At 36.2% G+C, this 26,276-nt stretch overlaps 1 protein-coding gene across 7 annotated transcripts in view; it reads right to left on the minus strand.

Annotated features, from left to right (window-relative positions):
• The window catches only part of DGKH (diacylglycerol kinase eta), a 165,129-nt gene that overhangs the window by 7,215 nt on the left and 131,638 nt on the right, over positions 1 to 26,276 (minus strand). For 6 of the 7 annotated variants that reach the window (XM_074329334.1, XM_074329332.1, XM_019749798.2 and 3 more), the window contains 12 exons: positions 21,912 to 22,029; positions 20,833 to 20,943; positions 20,597 to 20,693; positions 16,961 to 17,068; positions 15,007 to 15,120; positions 14,647 to 14,781; positions 13,559 to 13,722; positions 10,194 to 10,299; positions 9,061 to 9,153; positions 6,345 to 6,464; positions 5,897 to 6,005; positions 4,220 to 4,350 (listed from right to left, as the gene is read on the minus strand). In XM_074329334.1, the coding sequence (XP_074185435.1) occupies positions 4,220 to 4,350; positions 5,897 to 6,005; positions 6,345 to 6,464; positions 9,061 to 9,153; positions 10,194 to 10,299; positions 13,559 to 13,722; positions 14,647 to 14,781; positions 15,007 to 15,120; positions 16,961 to 17,068; positions 20,597 to 20,693; positions 20,833 to 20,943; positions 21,912 to 22,029 (1,406 nt within the window). The remainder of the gene's footprint in view (positions 1 to 4,219; positions 4,351 to 5,896; positions 6,006 to 6,344; positions 6,465 to 9,060; positions 9,154 to 10,193; positions 10,300 to 13,558; positions 13,723 to 14,646; positions 14,782 to 15,006; positions 15,121 to 16,960; positions 17,069 to 20,596; positions 20,694 to 20,832; positions 20,944 to 21,911; positions 22,030 to 26,276) is intronic. The other variant, XM_074329336.1, reaches the window with a different exon arrangement.

Below are 26,276 nucleotides of genomic sequence, written 5' to 3' on the forward strand. Positions count from 1 at the left end.
CCCATATACTTTATGAGCAATTAGAGTTCTATAGCAACAGCGCTAGTGATGATTCTGAATCCTTCTGGAAAATCCTCTTTCTATAACCAGTACTCTTTTCATACTTGGAATAATTTCAGGGTGACATTTTTACAACATTTAACTGACCCTGAAAAGTATTTTCTCATATGACCCTAGGTCATCCACAGTCTTAAGGCAACTATTGTGTTTCCCTGAAAATCAGACCTAACCAGAAAATAAGCTCTAGCATGATTTCTCAGGATGACATCCTCTGAACATAAGCTCTAAGGCATCTTTTGGAGCAAAAGTTAATATAACCCGGTCTTATCTTCAGGGAAACACAGTATACATTTCCTGCGTGTGTACTAAAATAACAAACTTAAAAGCAAGGCCAAATCTTAGAGGAAGACAGGACACCAGTGTCCGCTATTGGTGTCTTCCCCGAAAATAAGACCTAGCTGGACCATCAGCTCTAATGTGTCTTTTATTATATATTATATATAATTATTTATTATATAGTATAGTATATTATATTACATCATATCATATTATATTATATTATATTACATTATATTATAAGGACCCGGTCTTATAGTAAAATAAGACCAGGTCTTATATTAATATTTTGCTCAAAAGATGCATTAGAGCTGATTATCCAGCTAGATCTTATTTTCGGGGAAACACGGTACCTAAATTTCAAATGTACATGCATTTATAGTTATATTCAGCTCCTTTGATTGGAGGGGAAAACTTAATATTCTTTATATTTTGTGATAACAGTTATTGATTAAGACATATACTTAATACTAAACATGTTCTTTATAGGCCATATGAACATTGTATTCTCAAGAATGAAAACTTCTTTGGGAGAGGCAGGCTGTACTTAAAATGACTCCTGTGATGCAGTGAGGTGAATGTTTCCTGTGGACTCACACTAACTTCTTCAGTTTGAGTTCAACACTTTCACATCTTCTAGGCGTTAGGCAAAAAAGTTATACCCTGATTTTTATTACGTTTCTTTATTTTTTCATATTCCTTATTATTGGCTTTTTTTCCCTTTGGATGAATAGGCCTAATTTTGCAGAAGCATGTTTTTTGGATTTTCAGTTATCTTTCTAGCCACACATACACAACTTTCCAAATGGAGAAAAACAAAAACCAACCAAACAAAACCCACTGTGTCTTTACCATTTTCTTTGGTGTCCCTTACGTTTTCCTACTGTCTTCCAGGAGGGAAAATAATGCAGTTTATCTGTCTGTTAAAGCACATTCTAGATGTACTCTCCCTTTGCCACTTTTTGACTGTCACATTGCTATCTCTAGTTGTTTCGGTGAAAAGGAGGTAACACCTGAGCCAAGATCTGAGCAGACTCAGGCAGGCCATGGGTAGAGGGAGAAGCATACCATAAGGGGTACACTCCTAAGGTGAGGAACGGTTTAGCATTTTTAAGCAAATGAAATAAGGCCCGGGTAGATGGGGTGTAGCCCAGCATGGGGCCAGTGATTCCACAGCAGGTTGATGAACAGGCAGAATCTGTTAGCCTCACAGAGATGTGAGTCTGTATTCTGATAAATGGGAAACCATGGAAAGGTCTTAAGCAGAAAAGTGATATACCTGATGCTGAAATGATCACTCTGGTTGCAATGTGGATTAAAGGCTGGAGAGAATAGCAGCGGAAGGGCTAGTTAGGGAGTTCCTAACCTTATATAGGCAAGAAATCACAGTGGAGTAGAATTTGTGGAAAGGAGAAAGAGAAATGGATGGAGATTAGAAGCCACGTGATTTGGGGACGGGCTTCATGAGTCAGGGGGACAAGGATAAGGAAGAGGAAAGTGCGAAGTGTGACCTTGGGTTGCTCTGGCTCCAGCAGCTGCAGGGAGAGAGGGCTGATTTACTAAGACACAGAGCACTGGAGAAGGGGCAGAATGGGAGGGAAACAGGAGGTCAAAAGTTTGGTTTTGGACATGGTCAGACTGACATATCTGTGTCACAGCCAAGTATCAAGGAGAGTTCGTCACATAATCCTCAAGTTCACAAATAAGGTCAAGGCTGGAAATACCAAGGTGTGAACCACTGATATGACACATTCATAGAGAGTATTTGAAGCAATGGATATGGATAAGATTACCCAGGGGCAGGTAATCCACCACATTTAGAGACTTTATTCTGAAGGGTCTGCTGTCTCTGACAACCACACTACAGAGACCACTCGTCCTCCAGTTTCATGGTTTTGTTCTACAGAAGGTTCTGTCTGTAAAATTACTTTCCTTTTCCCATTCCACCATGCTCTGTTTTAGAACCAAGAGTTCAGAAGAACCACGTCAATACAAATTTCTAAAAGAAAAGCTTTAAGGGAAAAAATGTAATTTGCATTAAAAAATAAAAAACAAAACCAAAAGCCCCATGAAAAGCTAGAGAAAGTTTACTAAAATAATTTTTAATCATCTCTTTTTTACTTATTCTTTTTTCCAGCCAGGTCCTATCACTCTAACTTTGACATAGTATATGCATGAGCTATGTTTTTTTCATTCTGCAAATACAGAGGGTGCCAAAAAAATGTAGACACATTTTAAGAAAGGGAAAAACTGTATTAAAATTGTAATACTCAGTATATACCGACAACGGGAGATGAATACAAGTCATGTGTATACATTTTTTTTTTTGGCACCCCCGGTTTTTGCTTCACTCATTCTGTGTGTATTTGTATTTTTACATATGTACAAACATATACATAATATATACATAACATACACATATTTATATAACATATACATATTTACACACACACACACACACACACACACACACACACACACACACACAGAGTCTTGTCCTTGAATGTATGCCCATTTTATGGCAAATGAAATGCAAGTTTCTAGAGAGCAGGTGCCACCTACATAGCTGGCATAATACATTAATCAGTAGCTATTCAATAAATATTGCTGCCTGCTGAGGATATCAGAAGCTACACAAATATGTTGGATATAACGATTCTCACATTTATGTTTTGTGTGCATTCATTTCAAGTTTTGAAGCCAACCTTTACTTTATGAAGTATACAATACTGTATCTTTTGCTGTGTTCCAGATTTGGGACTCTCAACTAAGGTAGTTAATTAATCTATTATTTTATTATTATTCTGGCTAAAAATGTGGTGTTCACTTTTGACATGTTGAGACTGTGTGACTCTGCATTATAAAGATCTATACGTTACCCTGTAACTGTTCAAAGATTTCTGCTAACTTTGTTGTAGACAGACACACAACAGTTCAACAGAATTTGTTTGGAACTTACTGTATCATAATTCTATGCAGTTTAGAACTTGGTCTACAGAGAAAGGATCACTCCAACAAATGTTGAAGCCTTTTCACTTGTTTATTCAACAATCTTGGAATTTTAAAATGGCAACATGTGGTAAGAAAATATACAATGACAAAAACCCTACTCCTAACCCTAGACCGAATAGCCTACTTTGGCTATTTCTACTGTTGAGTCTCTGTCCAAAGAATTAAAGGGAATTGCTACAGACCACAAACTAATGATTTTCCTTCTCCACTGTAAATAACAAGTAGGTTCTGAACTGTCTAGTGAAAGCAAGGCAAAATCTTTATTTCATTTACTGAAGAAAATAATAAATGTTTTTTGGGAATAATACAATTTTAACAATAAGTCACGGAAAGGAAATTTGAACGTATTGGTCTGGTTGTTCCTGTGACATCTGAAGGGTCATTTTACAAATGCAACAAAATTATGGGACTGTACGTCTCTCATCTAGTTCCATATATTAGAAAGGCTTTGTTATTGGTATTTTGAATTAATTTTTAGTTGTTAACCTTATATTAGTTTTTTTAAAGTCATTTTCAGCAACAACGATCACCTTTCATGCTGATCCAATAGAATGAGCTGATGGAAACGTGATCCATTTAAAAACATTAGCACATAGGAATAGCCATACCAATTTTAGTAGAGAAAAATTACTAAAGTCATGCTAAGCTTTAGCCATAATAGTAGGAGAATGATTTTGACAGGAAAATATTGCTGATACTCTTGTGTAAAAAGCATAGAAGGAATTCAGACCACAGGGCAATGCATATTAGATTACTGCATATTTGCATAACATAAGCCAAGCTATAAGCACATAACAGAAGCGGCACAGGAGAAAGGATTCGGTTTTGCAAGAAAAATGTCAAGAGCAGAAGGATAGCACAAAGGAAATACCTTAAGATCTCGCCTTTCCAGATGCAAAAGTTCCGCCCCTCTGATGTCATGACGGATGAAGGTTTCTCTGTACTCTCCCAAATTGAGCAGATCCAGCCAAACAGCAACTTCCTCTGTGCCCCATTTCTGAACTACCAAAGTTAAGAGCAAAACCCCCTTAATTTCTACATGCTCAATGCATCACAAAGGAAAGGTTGGCCAAAGAAGATGCAAAACAGAGTACAGCAGCAGTGCTAGCAAAAGGAAAGGTCAAAGGTGTTGTTTGAACAAAACTGCAATTCCATTTTCTCCCATGCAGGTTACAGACCACCAGCCAACATGAGGCTCTGACTACACACAGACATTCACGGCAGAGAGCCTCAGCCCGTAGCTTTAGCTCAATTTCCTCCTGAAAGCCACCCAACCTACACGACACGCATAAATAATGTATTTCTCACGGTTAGGATCAGTCACACAAGGTCTAAAGTTCTGACGATTTCCTTAAGACTATATGAAACGAGCTACAAGTTATCAGGTTGGTGCAAAAGTAACTGCGGCTTAAAAATAATTTCAAATACCGCAATTGCTTTTGCACCAACCTAATAATTAGCTAGAAATGCGAATTAAAATTTAAAATCTGACAATGGGGTCCTCAATTTTACACAAACTTCTGCTTCAGGTCTTGCAGACTTCGAGTGCTGCCTGTATGGATTCTGTTACTATTGATAATTATAAAAAAGAAATGTATTGTTAAATTGATTTAATGTCCTCTAAAAACTGTCCACACAACCCTCTCAGATGGCTGTTTTTCAGTTTGTATAATCATTCTTTTATACATTTTATTCAACATTGACCAGATTAATAAAAGCCTAACTATTTGCCACAGTTGATTTTAAAATGCCCTTCAATAGCAGCTTTATCATGGTCAAAAATCAGATTAGATATCACTTTTTAAAATGAGAACGCTAACTCAAAAGATTTACAAACCGATTTCATTGTGAAAAGCACCTACTATCCTATACATAGAACTTGAAGGTGCTTTAGCATTAAACTAAATCTCTAGGGAAAGGTGGGAAGGGAACCAGGACCACAACTTCAAAGAAAGAGTTTAATCTTTGCTTGAGAATGCAAATATCATAGTAGGTTGTCCTGACCAAGGGGGATTAAAATGGTGTAATTTATGTCCTTAAACAGGAGAGGGAGGCTATATAATTTTAGGTGGAAAATACATTTAGCAAACTAAAGGAATATATGAAAGTCTCTATGTTCCATTTATCAAAATGATCTAGATTTTGAACTTTGATAAAGAAAAACAAGATACATGCTGAAGCCTTAAACTGCTGTTGAGCAAAATAAAGAAGCATCTAAGCAGACGCACTGACATCTACCGAACGTAGAAGCCAACCAGCAGTTGCCTCGTTTCCTTGCGTGCTTTTTTGTAACTACAGACTCCTACTGATATGTGGACATGGTTTAGGTACGATGTAATTTTTTTACTATGGTAAAATGAGCATTACATAAAACTCATCATTTTAACCATTTTACAGTGGACAATTCAGTGGCATTTCGTACATTTACAACATCATGTGATGATCACCATGGTCTAGTTCCAGAACATTCTAATCACTTCAGTGGCATCACTTTGATAAGCTATTTTCCCATGGTGTTATACTTTCCCTCCCAGTGTGGAGCACCTACCAGGCTGTGCACTTGTCTTCTGCTTGGGAATCTTGTCCTTTTTAAATTTTGGCACTATGCGAAATACTGTGCTTCTGTTGTTTCTCTTGGTGCAATCCATAGGAGGCTCCTGTTCGAGTGGAACAAGCAAAGAATTTTCTCAGGATAGGAAGAGAAGGAAAAACCCTCTAATATAAGAGATGACACAGGAACGGGTTACAAACACAAAATATTGCTGAAATGACAACGTCTTCAAAAACATTCACACAGTTACGTCCACTGAAAATGTACCGAGTCCCGGAAGTTACCTTGGTTCACACAAAAGCTTTTTGTCGCCTGTTCAAGAACAGTACAAACAAAGGCAGTGCTCAAAATGTGTTTGTCCTTGAACATCTCTTCCAAAAGATGAGTTTACGGTCAATGATTATGAAGTCTACCTTTCTAAGGAAACAGGCTGAATCTGACGTACCTCGTCCTCATTTGGGTGTAGGATGTAATACAGCCAGGGGATCTCTGTTAACTTCTGTAGCTCCACCTCCACAGAATGTAAGGCACTGGAGACCCGCTCTTCATGGGGAGATTCCAGCTGCTATTTACCAGACGATTAAAAATCAAAGAAAACAAGGCTCAGTGCCCAACATCATGTAGAATAAATTATGCTGACAAGGAACATCCTCCTCTCTCACTAGGCTAGGCTAGGCTATTGTTACTGTTGTCGTTGTTGTTAATATAAAGGAATATAAACAAAGAACAAATTATCTTATATTGAGAAAAATCCAGGTACATTTATCCTTACTTCCCACAGATGATATAAGTAGCTAGTGTGACATTTGCACTAGTGAGTAATCTCATTACTCTACTTATTTGTGACAAAAATCCATCTGATTTACATACTGTGTGGACAACCATATTTTTAAAAATTGGTCAAAAATCCATCAGAGAGTAAGAATTACTTGGCACAAAAATCTAGAAAATTTTTGTAGTAAGTTTAAGGGAAAAAAATCCTAAGGATCTCAGAAAAATTTGGGATGAAAAGCTGTTGAAAAATCAGGGCAATGCAAAAAGCTAAATCGTTTGTAATCTGGAAGAGGGTTTGGAAACTTTACAGAGAATTTAACTGGTCACCTATTATCTACACATTCAAAGCAGTTACTAAAAAGCACTGAAAAATTCGATAAATGAATAAAGGTGAAATAAACACTGATACGTGCAGAACTGGAAGGGAAGTGACTGAATTCTAGTCCGGGCCTTGGTACCAACTATGCAACCAAGGGAAGGTCAGTTGATTTTAGGAGTCATCGTTTCCACTTCAACAAACAGTAGATCGTGACTAGATTACTTCTAAGGGCTCCGCCAGCTAATAAATACTTTTATAAATAACTTTAAAATTGCAGAGTACTACATATAGGTCCATAGAATTTTAAACAGAAAGTTCAGAGAGAATGGAACTGTTATTTATTACGGATATTATTTTTTCACCTTGTTATTTAAGGTATCTACCATTTCTAGTAGTTAATAAAAATATAGAGACTCTCCACCCTATTATATATAATTTACCACTTTCTTTTTAATCTAAGAATATACGTTTTATAAAATTGATGAAATGGTTACTGCATATTAATTATAGAATCAAAATGAAGAGTAAACCTTAGTTGCTCTCAAACACGATCAACTATTGTGATATCAGTATTGTCAAAGGTTTTGATAAAATTCTCTTGTATATATTTTAAACCAAACATCCATACTTGATAATGACAGAACAAGGCTCCTTCTATATTAACCTATATCACTGATAAATATTAACCAAATAATATGAATACTTTCATATAGTATGAATTCAAATAATATGAATACTCGATGAATACTTTTGGTGTAGAGAACTAAAATACAGAAAAAGTCATGTTTTTAGGTCTTGTCAATCAGAAATTATCTGAAATGTACTTCAAATAACACAAAAACTACATGTCCTCCATCCAAAAATTGGGACCCAAGTTACCTGGATTTCCTGGACTAATTTTAAAGAGCAAAACACGATGATTCTGGTTAATCACGGAAGTACCAAGAATAGCCAAGAAGATGTTCCCACTGTTTTTATCAAAAGATGCAACCAGTGCTGCTCCTTCAAGTTCTCCTTCAAGCCGGTAGCAGGAGCAGCCACCTCTGGCCTTAAGGAAGTTGTATTTCACTTCCCTCTGGAGGTGGGTGAGAGCAATGGACTTCGTGCAGCCTCGAGCTTCTCTGTTCTGAGTAAAGGATGCTCTGGGGGTGTTACTCCTCTGCATCCCAATCAAACAAATTCTACCCACAGTCACTTTTTAGTTGCTAGGCTACGTGACGCACCTCCCACTTCCCCACTGGGCGAGTTACTATGACTTTCACTATCACTTTTATTTAAGTGTATATTTTCCAAAGCAAGAGATAAAATTATAGTCGAGAAAAATATTTTAAGACTATTACCGATCAATTAATCAGAATTGTTACAAGGAAAAGAAAATTAGCTAAACGCATTAGGCGTCCTGCACGGTCCCAGCAGCACGTGCGCACAGCTCACAGTCGGACGCTAGGTGGCGAGCAGACCCAACATGCTAGAAACTGGAAGGCTGACCAGGCAAGGCCTGCCGGCGAGCCAAACAGGACATCAGTGGTCGTCGGCACTGAGGCTTGAGGGCTGTGGACTGTGGTCAGATTCAGACTTGGCCTAAACTTGATGTCCAGCACCAATCTGAGTTCATCTTGGGATATGGCTAGTTCTTGAAACACTCAGTCTAGAGAGTGTTGTCTTTTAAGCAAATCCAGAAAGCCATACCAATCATATTTTCATGTTACTGTTGAAAACAAACTTATGATTTCCTCTAATTTTCTGCAAGACTGAGTTTACCATTCCCGAGGAATGCCTACTACACTGTATAAAGCACAAATCTCTCAAACTGACCAGGGAGAGCAGGATTATATAAAAACATGTTGGCATATAGGAGGGGGAAATCCCTTCTCTGGTTAGCCTGAACCCTAACTCACGGGTTTAGCCATGTATTTTCTGGAAGGAAAATGAGGTAAAAAGGAAGCTCTAAGGGTGGAGGCAAGAGCTGCGTTTTTGCATTAGAATCTGATGAATGTATGCTCCCTAATGAGGTAAGACGCAAGCATTTACCACCATTCTTATGTGATCACTCAGCTCTTTTCCTTACCAAAGGAACCCTGCCAACTAGTAAAGATTCTGTTTCATTATACAGCGCCTTCACATTGATGGCTATTTCAGTGGCAGTGTCTCTAGTAAGACTCTAGGGAAAACAAAAAGACAAGTGGTTCTGTGTTAAATTGGGATTCAATCATCAGCAAATGCTTTACATTTTATTCTTGCAATTTAAATCCACATTACAACCATATTTTAAAATCTACCAAAATTCTATTATAACTGTACAATTTCACACTCGTATTTATTAGCATAATTACTCTTCTAATTCTTATATCACAGAACCCCCCCAAAAAAATGTATTGACTATAGCGAATACACTCAGGACCACATCTCCTACACACAATTATTTATATGCTGGCAACAACATGCACATATTCCCATAAAAAAGTTAAGTCGAAGAAAACCATGTTCTAAACGTCTAAACGGGGCATTATCTGATCATAATTAGTTCTATCCATGACTGTTGGTAGTTCCAACCAGATTGTTTTTTAGATGTTAACCTTGACGACTAACACTTATGTGTATATTAATTTAGGTCGCTTCAATTAAATAATTAAAAGAATAAAATAATGCTGTCTGTTTTCTCTCCACTATTGCCTTTTACCATGTATCACATTTAAGAGAGTTATATTCTACCCAATCTGTTAACTTCTACATTAAAAATTTACAAAAGTTACAAAATTTTATAATTCTCCACAAAAATTTACTAAATTTACCAATTTAGTAAAACAAAATGAAGTAAAAATAATTTCAGTGCACAACTTCAAAACTGAATGAGCATCTTTCATAAAATACATGCTACATTGGTTTGTTCTATACCAAGGTGCAGGGGAAGGAGGAATGGTAATAGTTAAAGGGAGAAGTAGAAGAATGGTGGCAAGGTGACAAGTGATTGCAAGTTGAGGTGGAGAGAATGAAGAGAATTTAAGAACAGGAATGGAAAAGTGGCAGGAAGAGAAAAATAAAATAAAAATTTGGTCACAAATTTACCATAAGCTTCTGGCAGAGATTCATACGGACTACGTATATAATGCACTTTCAAAAGGCATGGCACATTTTATAGTATCAAGACATATGTGTAACACTAAAAAACCTGTGAATGAGGATTTACCATGAGCTCCTCACCTCTGGGAACCGAGGGTTGGCTTTATTCAGCGCGTGGGAGCAGGCGTTCACAGCGTGGGCCAGTTCTTGCTCCAAAAGACAGTGGATTGTGGCTGCGTCACAAATCCTGGGAGCAAAAACAAAACAAATGAACGAAAATCTTTTTTGAGCATTGCTGATTTTTCTGAAGTGTATAAGTGGTAAAACAAGTAAAACAAAAACAGGTCATTAAGGGAAATTTAAAAAAATTATGCTAAATTATGAATGGCACAGAAAAGATTTACAAAAGTCAAACCCCATTGCAACAAAGAATACTACACCAAAAATCTTTCTATAAAAAAGTCAGGATCAGAGATAAATATATTGAGGTGCTACTTGGAAAAGCAAAATATAGTCACACTTCATTTTGCAGTATCATCGGAAAATAAGAGGGTCCCAAATGCAGAGGGTAGAAAGTTATCTTCTATTCATTGAAACTTCAACTGGGAATAAACACAATAGATCAGGGGAAGAACACTGCCATATTTATCACCTATATGCTAAGTGCTTTCTATAAGTTAACTAATTTACTAATCACAACTTAAAAGGTAGTGTAATTAATTTTCTCCACTTCCTGGATGAAGACACTAACGTTCAGAGAGATTTACTATGTACACACAGACAGAGCCAGGATTTGAATCTACGTCTATCCAACGCCAATGCCTGTTATGCCACAGGCGTCTGGAATCGAAACTTTCAAGAATATTCCTAGAAAGACAAAACAATCCTGGAGGGCACTAAGGCCAAAGAAGAGAACGAGGAGAGGTTCCACCAATGCTAGAAAATGATGTAAGGTTTGCAGATGAGAAAGAAGGCAAGACTCTTCAAACTCTTTTCACTTCTCATGTCTTCACAAGAATAATCTTTGATCTGGAAAGGGTAGAACAGACAGAAGCCCTGCATAGTTGAATCAAGAGTAAAAGACAGAGTTTAATTCCTAGGGGTCATACAATTGATATCCAAGGCCCAAAGGAACTTGCAACTGTCACCTCAGCATTCTTACCAATGACCTTGAGAATAGACAAAGAATAGGTTATTTAGTCTTCTGATAAAGAATAGGTGATTTATCAGAAGAGGAGAGATGAGTAAACGTCATTGTAATTTTCAAAGAAAGACAAAGAGGTCAATCAACTTCAGATCGACACTTCCAACTGCCAACTGAATCTCCTAGGTATTTCTAACGTGACTGAAACTCTAGTCCAACATGGAACCTGCCATGCTCAGAATCTGCTCCTCTTCCTAACCCATCTTAAATCGCTCTTCTCCTTCCATCTCTCCTGTCTCAATCCACCGTTCCCTATCGGGACCCTCCTGACATGTTCACCCTGCCCCAGCTTTGCTGTCTTACAGACAATGCTCCCCACTGCTTGCGAACACACCCTGATAAACATATGGCCCCTCCTCCACTCTCCATCCACATTTTCCACACCCTCAAATCTACCATGCCAACATGTCAGTCAGCCCAAACGCCCTGAGATTTCTAGACAGCACCAGGCATTCACCCGCCTCTGGGCCTTTGCACAGGCTGGCTCCCAGGCTTAGCTTCTCCTTCTCTTACTCTTCTCTCAAGACTCAGCAGACAGACCACTTCCTCCAGGCAGCTGTCCCGCACTGCCTCTCTCTGGTATCCCGTGGGACCACAGTGCCCACTGAGTGACCTGGGACAGTGCTTCAGCCACACTGTGCCCTCCTACTCCTCTGCCAGTAAATTAAGAAGAGGGGCTGCGATGCAGTGCCAACAATAGTGGCTGGCACACAGAAGAGGTTCAAAACTAGTTAAATATTTAATGAATAAATTCTGAAAATTGACGAGTAAGCCTGATTTTCATCTTTTGCAAAATTTAAAACAACGGATGGGGAACCAAACTAGGCTGACCAAACCCACGCCTGGCCAAGCTCCACTTCCTTTTTTCCCATAAGGTTATTCGGTTGGTTGATAGGATGATAATATAGGAAGTGTATTTTGGTTTCAAGGGAGCCTATTTTGGTTCCAAGAAAATGCTGTAGTTCTATTTTACTTTTTTTTGAGGAACCTCCATACTGTTTTCCATACTGTATGAATTAGCTTGATTGTGGTAACCATTTTACAGTGTATGCATATACCAAATCATCACTTACTTAAATACATACAAATTTTATGTCAACTATACTTCAATAAAGTGGTGGGGGAGGAAACCCACTGTACACTGGAGTCCATAGAAGTTGTCTGTGGCACCTAAAGAGATGTATTTACTCTAAAACTACTGTCTCTGTGAAGGAGAAGCTAAGATGGACAGGAATGCAGTTACACGGATTTAGCTGACTAATAGTCATTTTCCCTGTGTTTACTCTAAGCTACTCGGTACCTGGCAGCTATACTTTATTCTAATTTTGAATGTTGTTTTCTAGTAGAAGGGAGTGTATATCTTTTCTTTCATATCTCTAACGTCCAGTATATTCTAGGTGTGTAACAGATATTTAAAAAGGAGAATAAGGAATGGGGGGAGCAGGTGGTGAGTGGGGGCGAGGGGAAAGGGAGTGACTAAGCCCTAGGACCACCGAGCTTTGTTTTCCTTCTCGTAATTTTGATTAGTGACCAGATGAAGGTGCAGAAAGAATGTAATAGCTACCATTCAGAGAACACAAAACATGCCAGACATGAAGTGCTAACGAGGACTGTCCACGGTGCGTCTCATTTACCAGTCACGGCGACCTGGTAAGAAGGCTCTTATTAACCCCATCGGGTGGAGAAGACCGAGGTAAAGAGGAGATAAGAAACCTGTCCGTGGTCCCGCCTCTCTTCTGAAGCGTACTCCTGGCCATACTGACTTTTATCTGTTTTACGCTCGTAAAACTTGGCGTTTATCTCTTTCTTTTCTGTCCACTACAATCAATTTCTGTGTCGTCTCGCGATCTCTGTGATGTGTTTGTCCGAAACTGATTCTTGGACTCTTCCCACCCCCAGCCCCCACTCTCCTCGGGAGCAGGGTTAATTAATGTTTATATTTCCTTCTACATTCCATCAACATTTAATGAATAATTATACGGCAATATGTAAGTGAGTAGTGTAGTGTGAAGCCTGTGCATAAACTGGGGAAACACACAGTGACAGAAAGCGTACGGTGCGGCAGAGCACATCTGCACGTGTTTCAGGAAATCCCAGATCTGTTCTGTAGAGAACACAGGTGTGGGTCTGTCCTTGTTGGAGGGGGTCTGATGAAGGGGAGAGCAGGTGTGGAGGGGAAAAATGGAAGAGGAAATGCATCTCTTTTAGATACCCCCAAACAACAGAAACGATGTATGAAAACCAGTAAAACGGTGGCCAGCCCGGCGCTGTCACAGCCCACAAGCCAGCAGGCCCCCCGCACCTGGTGATCAGCTCCTCCGCAGCCTGGGAGCACAGCTGCATCTGAGACACCTCCTCCGTCGCCAGGTCCACAGCGTGCTGGATGTACAGGTGGGTTCGAAGGACGGCTTTACCAGAATCACACTTCTGTTTATCTTCCCACGATTTCAGAGTGCTTTCGAAAGCCTATTTAAAATTAATATTACAGTGAGCTGTTAAGAGTTCTGAGGCCCAAATAATGGTGTATTTAGATATTATATGAATAACTTTGAAACTACTATTGCTTTTTTCCTAAATAACACCTCATTAAATAAATCATAAATACGAAACATAGTTTAAAGCTCTCCAGTGTATTGCAATAAATAAAAAGTAATATCATCGATGATGGTGAATATATTACTAAAAAGTTAAAAAAAAAGTTTCAATCTTTACTATTATGTGTATAATAGATAGGGTGGACATGGGCAGTCTTATTTGTTATGTATGTGACCTTAATTAAAAATGCATATTGTGGAAAAGGCAAAAATATAGAGATATTGGAAAGATTGGTGGTTGTCCGAGGCTGGGGTAAGGGAGGGAGGGGTGTGGATAGGTGGGGTAAATAATTTTTAGGGCAGTGAAACTATTCTGTATCACCCTGTAGCGGTGGATACAAGTGATTATACATTTGTCAAAATCCATAGAATGTACAACACAATCAGTAATGTAAACTACAGATTTGAGTTAACAACAATGTGCCAATTATTGGCTCATCAACTGTAACAAATGTACTAATACCAGATGTTAATAATAGGAGAATTTATGTGTTTTTTGAGGAGGTGATGAGGTATGTGGGAATAGAATTGGAATTTTCTGTATTTTCTGCTCAATTTTTCTGCGGACCTAAAGAAATTTAATCCATTAATTTAAAAAAAAAAAGCACCTATACAAATATTTGTTCATATTTAAAACCACAATGGCTTAACTGTCAGATTTAAAAGACAATTTAAATCATTTTCCTTGGTTTTTAAATCTTTTTCCTTAAGATTTCATTAAATCTTTTTTCATAACAATTTATGATTTTTTTTAAAGGCTTGATAAAAATCTAGAAGAATTTTTGTGGTCACATACCCTGTCCCTTGTTAGCATCTGAGCTCTGTTTTTGTGCACGATTTTAATAATCCCTGGAGGCTGCACCCAAGCTTCACCATCCACCTGCACGGGGACGCCCTCATCACCAAGTATAGTGATTTTTACTGTACGGCACTGAAATAAAACAAGTTAAAGAGTTAGAATCCTCCTGGGAAACTGACAGGCAATCTGCATTCAAGTTTGACCATAGTCCATTCTTTTCCACTTACGACGGCATAGCAATAACTAACATAACAAGAAAGTCAGTATTTTATAGATGAATTATATGGTACAGGAGTCATTTGAAATAACGCCCCAGTGGCTCAGGTAGTGAAGTCAGGTTCATTTAGAAAAACAAACCTGGGCTATTCGATGATGCTGCAGTTTAATGACCCTTGACACTGCCATTTGCACACTATCAAATATTGCAACGACCTCCAGGATCTTGTCATCAAATGATGGTGCAGCAAATATCTGAAAGGAAAAACGACAGGTGACTTCTGCTAATGAAACTAAGGTTTAGGTGACACAGCACATCAAGCAAGGTAAACTCTGCAATAGACATATTTTTAAAAAACACACAAAAATAGTAAGCAGAAAAGTAAGTGAACAGTACTAGGACATGACACTCCAAGGCCAAAAACACCAAAACACTAAAGATAGCTTCAAACAACATAATAAAAAAAGGTTTTAGGACCCACGTGGCTATGATACTCATGCCCCTTATAAAGCACTCTTTGGACTAGTAAACGATTACATTTCCAAAGGATTCATCTTGATATAAAATATATTAAATATCTGTTCATACATAACTCAGAGGTCTTGACAAAATAAAGCACATGTAATTTTAAGAAACCTGAAAAACCCAAAAGGTGATATAGATTTCATAAGGTTAAAGCTAATGAACGTGCAGGTTTTGATCCAATTCACTAGGTATATTCTAAGGGAAATCTTCCAAGGTTACAAACAGTATGTATACGTGCTTTGTATCTTAATACAAGAACTTTTTAGGGTGTTGGAGAATATGGAAATAGAAACCGCAGGGGATGAGAATCATGTAGGCTTACTTTACTTTGATGTTAACTGCATTTTCACAAAATTAATTTAACCTAAAAATTTAAATTTCACCTGTATTACTTTGTCCCCTTTACTCTCTTTTTACTATTCATAAATAATTATGCCTCTGAAAAAATTATTGAGTATAAAGTAGTATACTAATGAAAACTTTCACTGAAAATATCAGGAGACATTTTCAAACACTGATAATTTCTTATCATTTTTGGTGTCAGACTGCCTAGTTTTAGACTCTGCCTCTGCTACCTACTAACTGTGCGCACTTAGTGTCAGTTTCTTTATTGGTAAAATTTAGATAAAAAGTGTAGGTATTAAATAATGAATGTGTAGCTCTCAGAACATTGTCTGGCTACCTAGTTGGTGTTCAAGGAATGTCAGTTTTATTTATCTTAATCTCACTGATTTCTTCCCCTTAAAATATTTAAGAGAAGTGAAAGGCTGACAAAAAATTGACTGCTAATGTTAGTTTTATATGACAATAGGATTGGAATATATTTAAATCATGAAAACTACAACTACTTTCCAATTTACTTTAATCCCCTGCCTGCTTATTTAAGAGCCCTGAGAAAATGGATCTGTGGGAATCATTATGTCATAAGCCTCAAATCAAAGGGCCTATCATTCAATGTATGTGACGCTTCAAACAACATCGTGATAACACTTCTCATTTTTATGTTCTATATACTTTAATAATTGTGCCCTCTCTTTTTCAATATTAGTTTTAGAACAATTACATTTGTTAGGTAGTGCTTTTTTCCTTTTATTATAGGAAACTATAAAAAGCAATCAAAAATAGCCCTAAATCTCAATGGCTAAATAAGCCTTAACATTTCTAAAAACAAGAATAATAATATCACATAAATTTAGAAAATTAAAAGTAAAGAAAGGTATTATGGTAGGTAGGATGATGTCCCTTTCTCCACCCCGAAAATGTCCATGTCCTAGTCCCTGGCATCTGTGAATGTTACCTTATATGACAATGTTACCCTAAATGTCAAAAGAGACTTTGCAGATGTGATCAAATTAGGGACCTTGTGCGGGGGAGGTTATCCTGGATGATGTGGGCGGGCCCAATGTAATCACAAAGGTCATTAAAAGTAGAAGAGGGAGGCAGAGGAGGCGACCAAAATGATGTAACGCAAGACTCAAGCTGCCTTTGTTGGCTTTGAAGATGGAAGGAGCCACAAGTCAAGGAATGTGAGCAGCCTCTAGAAACTGGAAAGAGCAAGGAAATACTTACATCATCCTCTTTAGTTCCACCCCAAAAGTTAGTGCCTCCGGCATAGCTGGGAATGTTCAATACTGCTATTCCTTGCAGACTGGGCAGAGGAATATACTGCCCATCACACTGTAAGGTAAAAAGCTTACAGGTTAGATAAAAAGAGTAAAACCACTAGCTTGGAAGCCACGAGAATACCAAAGACAAAGGATGATGGAGGAAAATGTATTGGTAATGTTTGCTGTCTTATAAATATATTCCTACACATTACCCTTACCTTATTTTTTTAATTTAAAAATTTTAAAGTATAAATAATTGCAGCAGAAGTTGTTACAGAAAACCAAATTAAACCAAAAAAACGTTTTTACCTCTTCTTTCAACCAAAATCAGGCAGTACTTAATTTTTTTTTCCAGGTCACTTAGGATATTCTCATTTTTATTATGGTCATCTTTGTCCTTATTTTAAGCATTCTTCTGAAAGCAGCGTCTGTGAGGGTGGACTCTGGGTTCCCACCATCTCATCTAGTATCTCTGACAACTTGTGGTATTTTGGTGGTGCTTAGTAACTAACTGGTGACTGGTTAAACTGAAAACTGAGTTTTTCAAGTAGTCAGAACCAAAAACACTACACATGTACATTGGGAAGTATCATACTCCAAGCCTTCTAATTAATCACTTAGATGAAAATTAAATTATCAATTAATAAGGAAAAAAATATTATATGGGTAGTGAAGTAATTATACATGACATATGAATAAATTCTTACTGAATAGAAGGTTTAAGTCTTATTTTTAAGAGAAGAACCTGCAGATGTCACACTTAAAATAAATGCTATATTTTCACCAAATAATTCTTTCACTAGAAATAATTAACATAACTTTATAAAAATTGCATTTTAATGCCCAATCAAAATTATCTGCAATCTTTAGATCAACTGAAAATTCTGTTTGAACCAATTTTTCAAACATTTTAAATAACTGAGAATACGTTATACTCAGTTTACCCCCACAGGCGTCTTTTACAATTCCTTTCTTTACTTCTTCATGAAAACACATTCAAAGGTCCACACTGTATTCCAGCACCTAGGACTGTTCCTGCAACACAGCTGGTGCTTAGTGTGCATTTGTTAAAGGAATGAACACTAAGTATTTAGTAGAATAATAAACTTTCGCTGAAACCAAAGAACTGAACACGTATTTTTGTGTAGTTTAGAAAATGTTTAAATCATATAACTAACTTAAAGAAAATGGGAAAAAAATCTATCTTTATAAATATAAAATAAATATTTAAAGAAACAATTCTGTGGAATCTTAAAGATTTTATAATAAAGGCCATATATGACAAGCCCACAGCTAACATTATACTCCATGGTAAAAAGCTAAAAGCTTTCCCTCTAAGATCAGGAACAAGACAAGGACTTCCACTCTCACCATTTTTATTCAACATAATGTCAGAAGTCTTAGCCAGAGCAATTAGGCAAGAAAAAGAATTAAAAGGCATCCAAATTGAAGAGGAAGAAGGAAAACTGTCACTATTTGAAGATGACGTGATATTATACATAGAAAACTCTGAAAACTCCATCAAAAAATCATTTAAACTAATAAACTACTAATGAACTATCAAAAAAGAAATTAAGAAAATAATCCCAATTATAATAGTAGCAAAAAGAGTAAAATACATAGAAATAAATTTAACCAAGGAGGTGAAAGACCTGTATATTTAAAACTGAAAGACATTAATGAATGGAAGAAGACACAATAAATGGAAAGATAGTTCTCGCTAATGGATTAAATAAGTTAATATTGTTAAAATGTCCATACTACCGAAAGCAATATAGAGATTCAATGCAATGCCTATCAAAATTGCAACAGCATTTTTCACAGAACTAGAATAAACAATCCTAAAATTTGCATATAACCACAAAAAACCCCAAATAGCCAAAGCAATCTTGAGAAAGACGAACAAAACTGGAGGCACATCATTCGAATAAATAAAGAGATTGGTTGTTGCAAGAAGTGGGGTGGGGGGTGATGGGAGAAATGGGTGAATTTTTTTTTTTAGTTTAAATAAACAATTAAAAATTAAAAAACTAAATAATAAATTGAAAAATTTTAAAATTCAGAGCAGTCTTCAAGGTTTATAAATGAATGCTATGAAAAAAATGAACACTTTCAGAAGTTCCATCTAAATTTCTTAATTTCATTAATTTATTTCAATAGTATTGGTTTCTTTTGTAAATGCATTTAAAAACAATACTCAGAGAGGAAGTCCATGGTTTCACCAACATGCCAAAGGGGTCCAAAGCCCAAGAGTTAGGAAACGCTGTTCAATGCAGAGTAAAATGCAGCTGTGTAAGTAAGATAAGTCTTGTTCAAAATTTGGACCACCAGTAGACAAGGCTAGAAATACTATTTCTGAAGAGCTAAAGGAATAAAGGCAATTCAAACATTCTGATTCACAATAGTTCCTTACATTTTAAAGCTAGCTGCCTATGGGGCTTAATCACAGTATTTACCAAATTATGGTAAAATGATTATTTACCTGTCTGTCTGTCTCTCCCTCAAGACAGGGACAGGGATTGTTCAAGACACTGAGGAAAACTAAGAGGAATACAATTTCCTACCTGTCCTTAAGGAGAGTGGCCGACTAGGGGACATGGGTAAGAAAATGAATGATTACAGCACAATACATAGGCGAGAACCCAAGCTGACCTGGGATGGGGTTGTCAAGGACAGCGTTTACTAAGTGGGAACCTTCCAGATTTTGTACCTTTTCAACCTGGAACATCTACCTTAATTTCATAAGCACCGATACATCAAACTAGCTGACCTAGTAGTGGTGCTCCAGAGTGGAAGGTATCTTTCCTAGAACATTTAGACGATAACGAGTGAGCCAGGCACCTCTATAGCCCGCAGTGTGAAGATAATACCTAATAATAATACTCTGGTTAACTCATTGAGCCATAAACTTAGGATTTGTTCATTCTTCAGTGTATAGGATATCCCTTCATTAGAAATATCTGGTTATAAAAAGATACAAGATAGGAAAGATGCCTGTCAGCATAATTCACAGAAATCAGTAGACTTTTCAAAGCCATGTCCCCAACCTTCTTTTTCCTGTTATTGGAGGAGATTAAATAACTTTTGCTGTCCTTAATTTCTTATTTAAATTAGTAAAAAATACTAAAAAACTTAAATGGTCAAAATCTCTTTTACTAACTTGTTAGAAATAATTGGAATGAAAATACACTTATGTGAAAAGATTCTATTTATGATGAAAGTTATTTTCAGGGATTCGTGAAACTTGAGGCATTATAGAATTGGGTCAGAATTTGAAAACTTAATGAGAAAATCCATGAAAAATGCCACCCTAAAATGTACTCCCATGGCTCCATCTTTCCACGGGGTCCCATGACTCCAGATTGGCATCCAAATTTCAGGAGCCAATGACAATCATAATTAAATGTGTCACTTGTATCTAGTGTCTATCTATATACCTTTAGTAGAAAGTTGGTGACTACTTCCATTTTTCCCCTTCACAGTGTTTAAACACTAATCAAGAAGAATTTAGGCCAAATTCACTCCACGAATAAAATCATTTTTCTATGTAAGATAACATGAACTGTTTTTACTTCAAATGAACTTGAGATGAACTTACCTCAAGTTGAACCCTCTGTTCTAAATTCTTGTACGATCTCTGTAATAACTCCCGGGTTCCAAGGACTCCATACCACATCAAGTTTTTCGTTCGGCTCCTGAAAATATATGTTGGCAGGCAATTTCAATGACTATCATTTATTTACTCTTTAAAGGCAGAGAGAGCAAAAGAGGTAATAAATGAAATTAAAGTAAAATTGCCTTCATGTAATAACGTTATTACTATTACCAAATTACCTGCATTTTTCAGGGTGTTCCTCTCTCTTATTATTAAATTCTAATGAAATTTTTGCATCTAATCCAATCCCAAAGTAATTGTTCATGACGCATTTTTCTGAATATCCGTCTCTATGATAATAAGGAAAAGTACATAAAAGTCAATTTCAGGTTCATAAAATTACAATTTATACACAAAATAGCACTTAAGACCATTTAAGACTCCATTCCTGATAGAAAGTAAAGTTTAGCAGGAATTGCTTCCTATTCACAGGCCATGTGCGTGACCCTGGCACATGTATGTAAATTTGGATAACATATAAAGGGATGGTGGGCAAGGCAAACTGGAGACAGAGTCGTGGTAATACTTTTCTACTAATTGTAACAAAATCTTAGTTCTCTCTCCTACGTGAGCCCCTCACTACACGCACAAATGGGAAGGCCCTGTACTCAGGTGCCAATACTCTTTTATTTTATCATTAGAAAGTCATTTCCACTTCTATTCTTATCAATGGACAAACAGTTACTGAGCCAAAAACTACTAAATCTCATCCATTCTTCTAGGTGCTTTGGAAAGTACAAAGTTTAAAACATGGCACTGTCGTTGAGGATGTCAGCGGAGAAATGAGATACGATAAAGGCAAAATTAAATATGGAAGGAAAAGGAAGTGTATATTGAACTGCCCAAAAGTTTTTCAGTAGTTTAAGACGCAAAGAGATCAATGTGGGCCAAAAGCTTCCTGAAATAAGTAAACTCGGAGGCTGGACGTGGCAAGATGACAGATTTGGCAAGAGTGAGAAAGGAAATGACAGTAACAGCAAGAATATGGATATGAAGGAGTCAGTAAATAAAATATTCCAGGGACAAGTGAGTAGGCAGTGCCTGACTCCACCAGAGTCATTACCGGAGACAGGAGGTTGGAAGGACCCACCTCAGGTACAGATCGTGAAAACCACTGTATTTCAAATGGATCAATGTGCTCTGATGATCCTTTTTATACATGGAAGCTTATGTATTGCAATACATTTAAAATGTCTCAGTAGGATAACACAGATACAAGAAAAGCCCAAACAAAACATTTGCAAAAGTATTTTCTTACACTGAATCTGGATCTGGGTCAATAAATGGCGTCGCACCACAAGGGTCAATGTTTGCTAGTAACATTTTGTTGATAATAGAACTCCCAGCAATTGATGCAGCTAGTCCTGCTCTTAAACCTATCCAGAAAAAAATACACACAGGATCACACATTAAGAAATAAAAAACAAAAACAAAGAAAAAGCCAGTCCATTGTTTTCAGGCATAATTTCAAATATCTTGCTCCCAAAGCATTATTTTCAGTACCCGCTCTTCTCATTAGTCAAAACTAAGAGCTATGATATTGGTAAGTACATGGTTTTTGATACTTCTTAGGATCTGTATGTTTCCATTAAAAAAACAAAACAACAACAACAACAAAAACTTGAAGCAGATGAGGACCTAAATCAGAGTCTCTTTGTGACAGTTTCTTATTTACCATCCCAATGATTCTATATCTTCAATAAATAAATATTATTTCCTTTGTTATAGCAAATAAAGTGTTAAGTCTGTAAGAAATTTACAATAAAGGCTGAATTACCCAAAAAGCTATGGAGTTACTTCTATACTCTCAAAGCATAGATAATAATACTCAATTGACAATGTTAACAGATATACAAATGTGAAAACACAGTGTTGGTGTCAGTAATAAGTAGTGAAGTATTAAAAGCAGGTATTAATGAATTTAAGAAGAATACAGTACTGAACATTAAAAAATGAAGCATTTATCTTACTTCTAAATATGCAAAACTTCAAATTTATTTCAACATGCTTTCTACTAACTAGTTACGGTATTCAAAGCTAATGAATCTTATCCACCCAACCTAATATTAAGGCTAGAAGCACTACACTCTGGAGAGCAGGCAATAGGGACCTAAGGGAACAAACAAACAAAAGAGAAAAAATAGTGAAGAAAAACACGTCATGCAAGAGAAACACTAGGAAATGAAGGAAAAAGGTCCTTTTTTACTTAAGCAAATATTCCTTTCCCAACATATGCTCTTCTTAGATTAGTATTCATTATTTTAGCTACTAAAGTTTAGTTGATTATCAAATAATCAAGATGAATTTTATTGTCATTTAATTTCATAGTTTGAATATGCTATGGCACACTTTACTATGCCAATTTCCATTATGCCTAAATAAGTAAATAAATGAACAAAACAATCGTTCCAATGAGAGGAAAGAACAGTTTGGAGAGGTAAATGAGCCACACTCCAGTTGTCCCACAGAAAAGTATAATATTTTCTAAAATGTTTTAAGTTTAGCCATATTTACAGCTTTAGCCCAGAAAGGCTATCCCAAGGTTCCAGGTTTGGATAGAGACATGACCTCTAGACATAGAGACCATTCCAGCATCAAGCATGTTCAGGATTTATCTTTTAACATTTTCTTTGAGATATTATTTACATACCATAAAATCCGCCCTTTTAAAGTGTAAAAATCAGTTGTCTGTAGTATCCACACGAAGTTGTGCAATGATCATTACAATCTAATTCTAGAACTTTTTTTTAATTACCCTCAAAAGAAACCCCAGACCTATTAGCAGTAATTTTCTATTCTTCCCTGACCCCAGACCTTGAAAACCACTAAACTACTTTCTATCTCTATGGATTGACCATTTTGGACATTTTAAATGAATGGAATCACGTAATATGTGGCTTTTCTGTCAAGATTCTTTCACCTGGCATAATGTTTTCAAGGGTAATCATATTGTAGTATAGAAGTGTTTTATTTTTTTTAATGGCTAACTAATATTCCACTGTATGCATATACCATATTTTGTTTCTCCATTTATCAATTGATGGATATTTGGGTTCTTTCCATTTTTCAGTCTTATGAATAATGTTGGTATAAACAGCTGCGTACAAGTTTTTGTACAGACATATAATTTCAATTCTCATGGGTAGACACCTAGTAGTGGAATTTCTGGGTTGTATGTTAACTCTATGTTTAACTCTTTGAGGAACCGCCAAATTATTTTTCAAAATGGCTGCACCATTTAACATTCTAATCAGCAATGTATGAAAGTTTCAATTGCTTGATGTCCTTGCCAATGTTTACCTTTTTTTTTTTTATCATAATCATCCTTGTGGTTTTGATTTGCATTTCCCTGAGGACTAACGGTGTAAGCATCTTTTCATGTGCTTATTGGCCATTTGTATATCTTTTTGGGAAAATGTCTACTCAGATCCTTTGCCCATTTTTAAATTGGAATATTTATATTTGTCTTTCTACTGTTGAATTTTAAGAGTTCTTCATATATTCTGGATACTAGTACTTTATCAGATATGTTCTTTGCAAATATCTTTTCTCATCTTGTGGACTACCGTCATCTCACTTTCTTGGTAGTGTCCTTTGAATCACAAATATCTTTAATTTTGATAAAGTCCAATTTATATTTTCTTGTGTTGCTGTGCTTTTGGTGTCATATCTAAGAAACCAATCCCTACTCCAAGGTTATGGACATTTACATCTATATTGTCTTTCTATGGTTTTATAGTTTTAGCTCTTAGTTTAACTCTTTTATCCATGATGAGTTAATTTTTATATATGGTGTGAGGGAAAGGTCCAACTTAATTCTTTGCATGTGGATATTTAGTTGTCCCAGTACCAATAGTCAAAAAGACTATTCTTTCCCCATTGAATAACTGTCTTTGCACATTTGTTGAAAATCAATTGACCACAAACGTAGGAGTTTATTTCTGGATTCTCAGTTCTGTTCCACTGATCTATATGACTATTCTTATGGCAGTATCATGTGGTCGTGATTACTGTAGCTTTGTGGTAAGTTTTGAAATAAGGAAGTGTCCTTCAACTTTCTTCTTCCTTGTCAAGATTGTTTTAACTATTCGGGGCCCTTTGTATTTCCATGTTAATTTTAAGACCAGCCTGTCAATTTCTGCAAAATAGGCAGTTGGGATTTTGATATGGATTGCATGGAATCTGTAGACAATTTGAGATGAATTGCCATCTTAATAATATTAAGTCTTCTAATCCATGAAGGTGTGTTCCCATTTAGTTACGTGTTCTTTAATTGCTTTCAGCAATGTTTGTCATTTTCAGAGTTCAAGTCTTCCATCTTCTTAGTTAAATTCCTAATTTTTAAAATTTTGATGCTATTGTAAATGGAATACTTTCTTAATTTCATGTTCAGATTGTTCATTACTAGTATAAAGAAATACAATTACTTTCTGTATACTAATCTTTTATCCTGTAACCTTGTTGTACTCATTTAATTATCTCTAATAGTGTGTTGTGTGTGTGTGTATGTGTCTATGTGTATGTATGTCTTAGGATTTTCCACATGCAAAGTCAATTTGTGAAGAGATACAGTTTTACTTTTTCCAATTTAGATGCCTTTAATTCTTATGTTTCCTAATTTCCCAAGCTAGAACCTTCAGTACCATGTAGAATAGGAGTGGAAAGGTGGACATCTTTTCTTGTCCCTGATGTTTGAGAGAAAGCCTTCAGCCTTTTATCATTACATATTATGTTAGTTGTAGGTTTTTGACAGACATCTTTTATCTGGTTGAAGAAGTTCTTCTCTAGTCTTAGTTGTACATTTTACCATCAGAGGGTGTTGAATCAAAATGCTTATATCTGTATCCATTGAGATGACTACGTGATTTTTGTCCTGTAGTCTTTCAATATGGTATATCACATTAATTGATTTTCATATGTTGAATCGACCTTACATCACTTCGTCATGGTGTATAATTCTTACGCGTTGTTGGATTCAATTAGGTAGTATTTTGTTGAGGATGTTTGTGTTGCTACTCATAACGGATATTGGTCTGTAGTTTTCTTGTGATGTCTTTTGACTGGTTTTGGTATTAGGGTAACTGGCCTCATAGAACGACTTGGAAAGTGTTTTTTCCTCTTCTGGTTTTTGAAAGAGTTTGTGAAGGATTGGTGTTAATCATTCTTTATACTTCATCACTGAAGCAATATGGATCTGGGCTTTTCTTTGTAGAAAGTTTTTGATTACTAATTCAATCTCTCTACTTGTTTTAGGCCTAGTCAGATTTTCTATTTCTTCTTGAATCAGTTTTGTTTCCAGAAGTTTGCTGTTTCCAGGAGTTTGTCCATTCATCTAGGTTATCTCTTTTGTTGATATGCAATATTTTATAGTTTTCCCTTATAATCCTTTCTATTTGTAAGGTCCATAGTGACTTCTCCTCTTTCATTCCAGTTTGAATCTTTTCTATTTTCTTGGTCAGTTTAGCAAAAGGTTTATCAATTGTTAATCTGTTTACAGACCAACTTTTGGTTTCACTGTTTTATTGCATTGTTTTCTAGTCTCAGTTTATTTCCAGTCTAATTTTTATTTATTTACTTCCTACTTCTACTTTGGATTTAGTTTGCTCTTCTTTTTTCCAGTTTA

This window comes from Rhinolophus sinicus, linkage group LG04 (assembly GCF_036562045.2).
Source record: "Rhinolophus sinicus isolate RSC01 linkage group LG04, ASM3656204v1, whole genome shotgun sequence".
NCBI classification, from domain to species: Eukaryota; Metazoa; Chordata; class Mammalia; order Chiroptera; family Rhinolophidae; genus Rhinolophus; species Rhinolophus sinicus.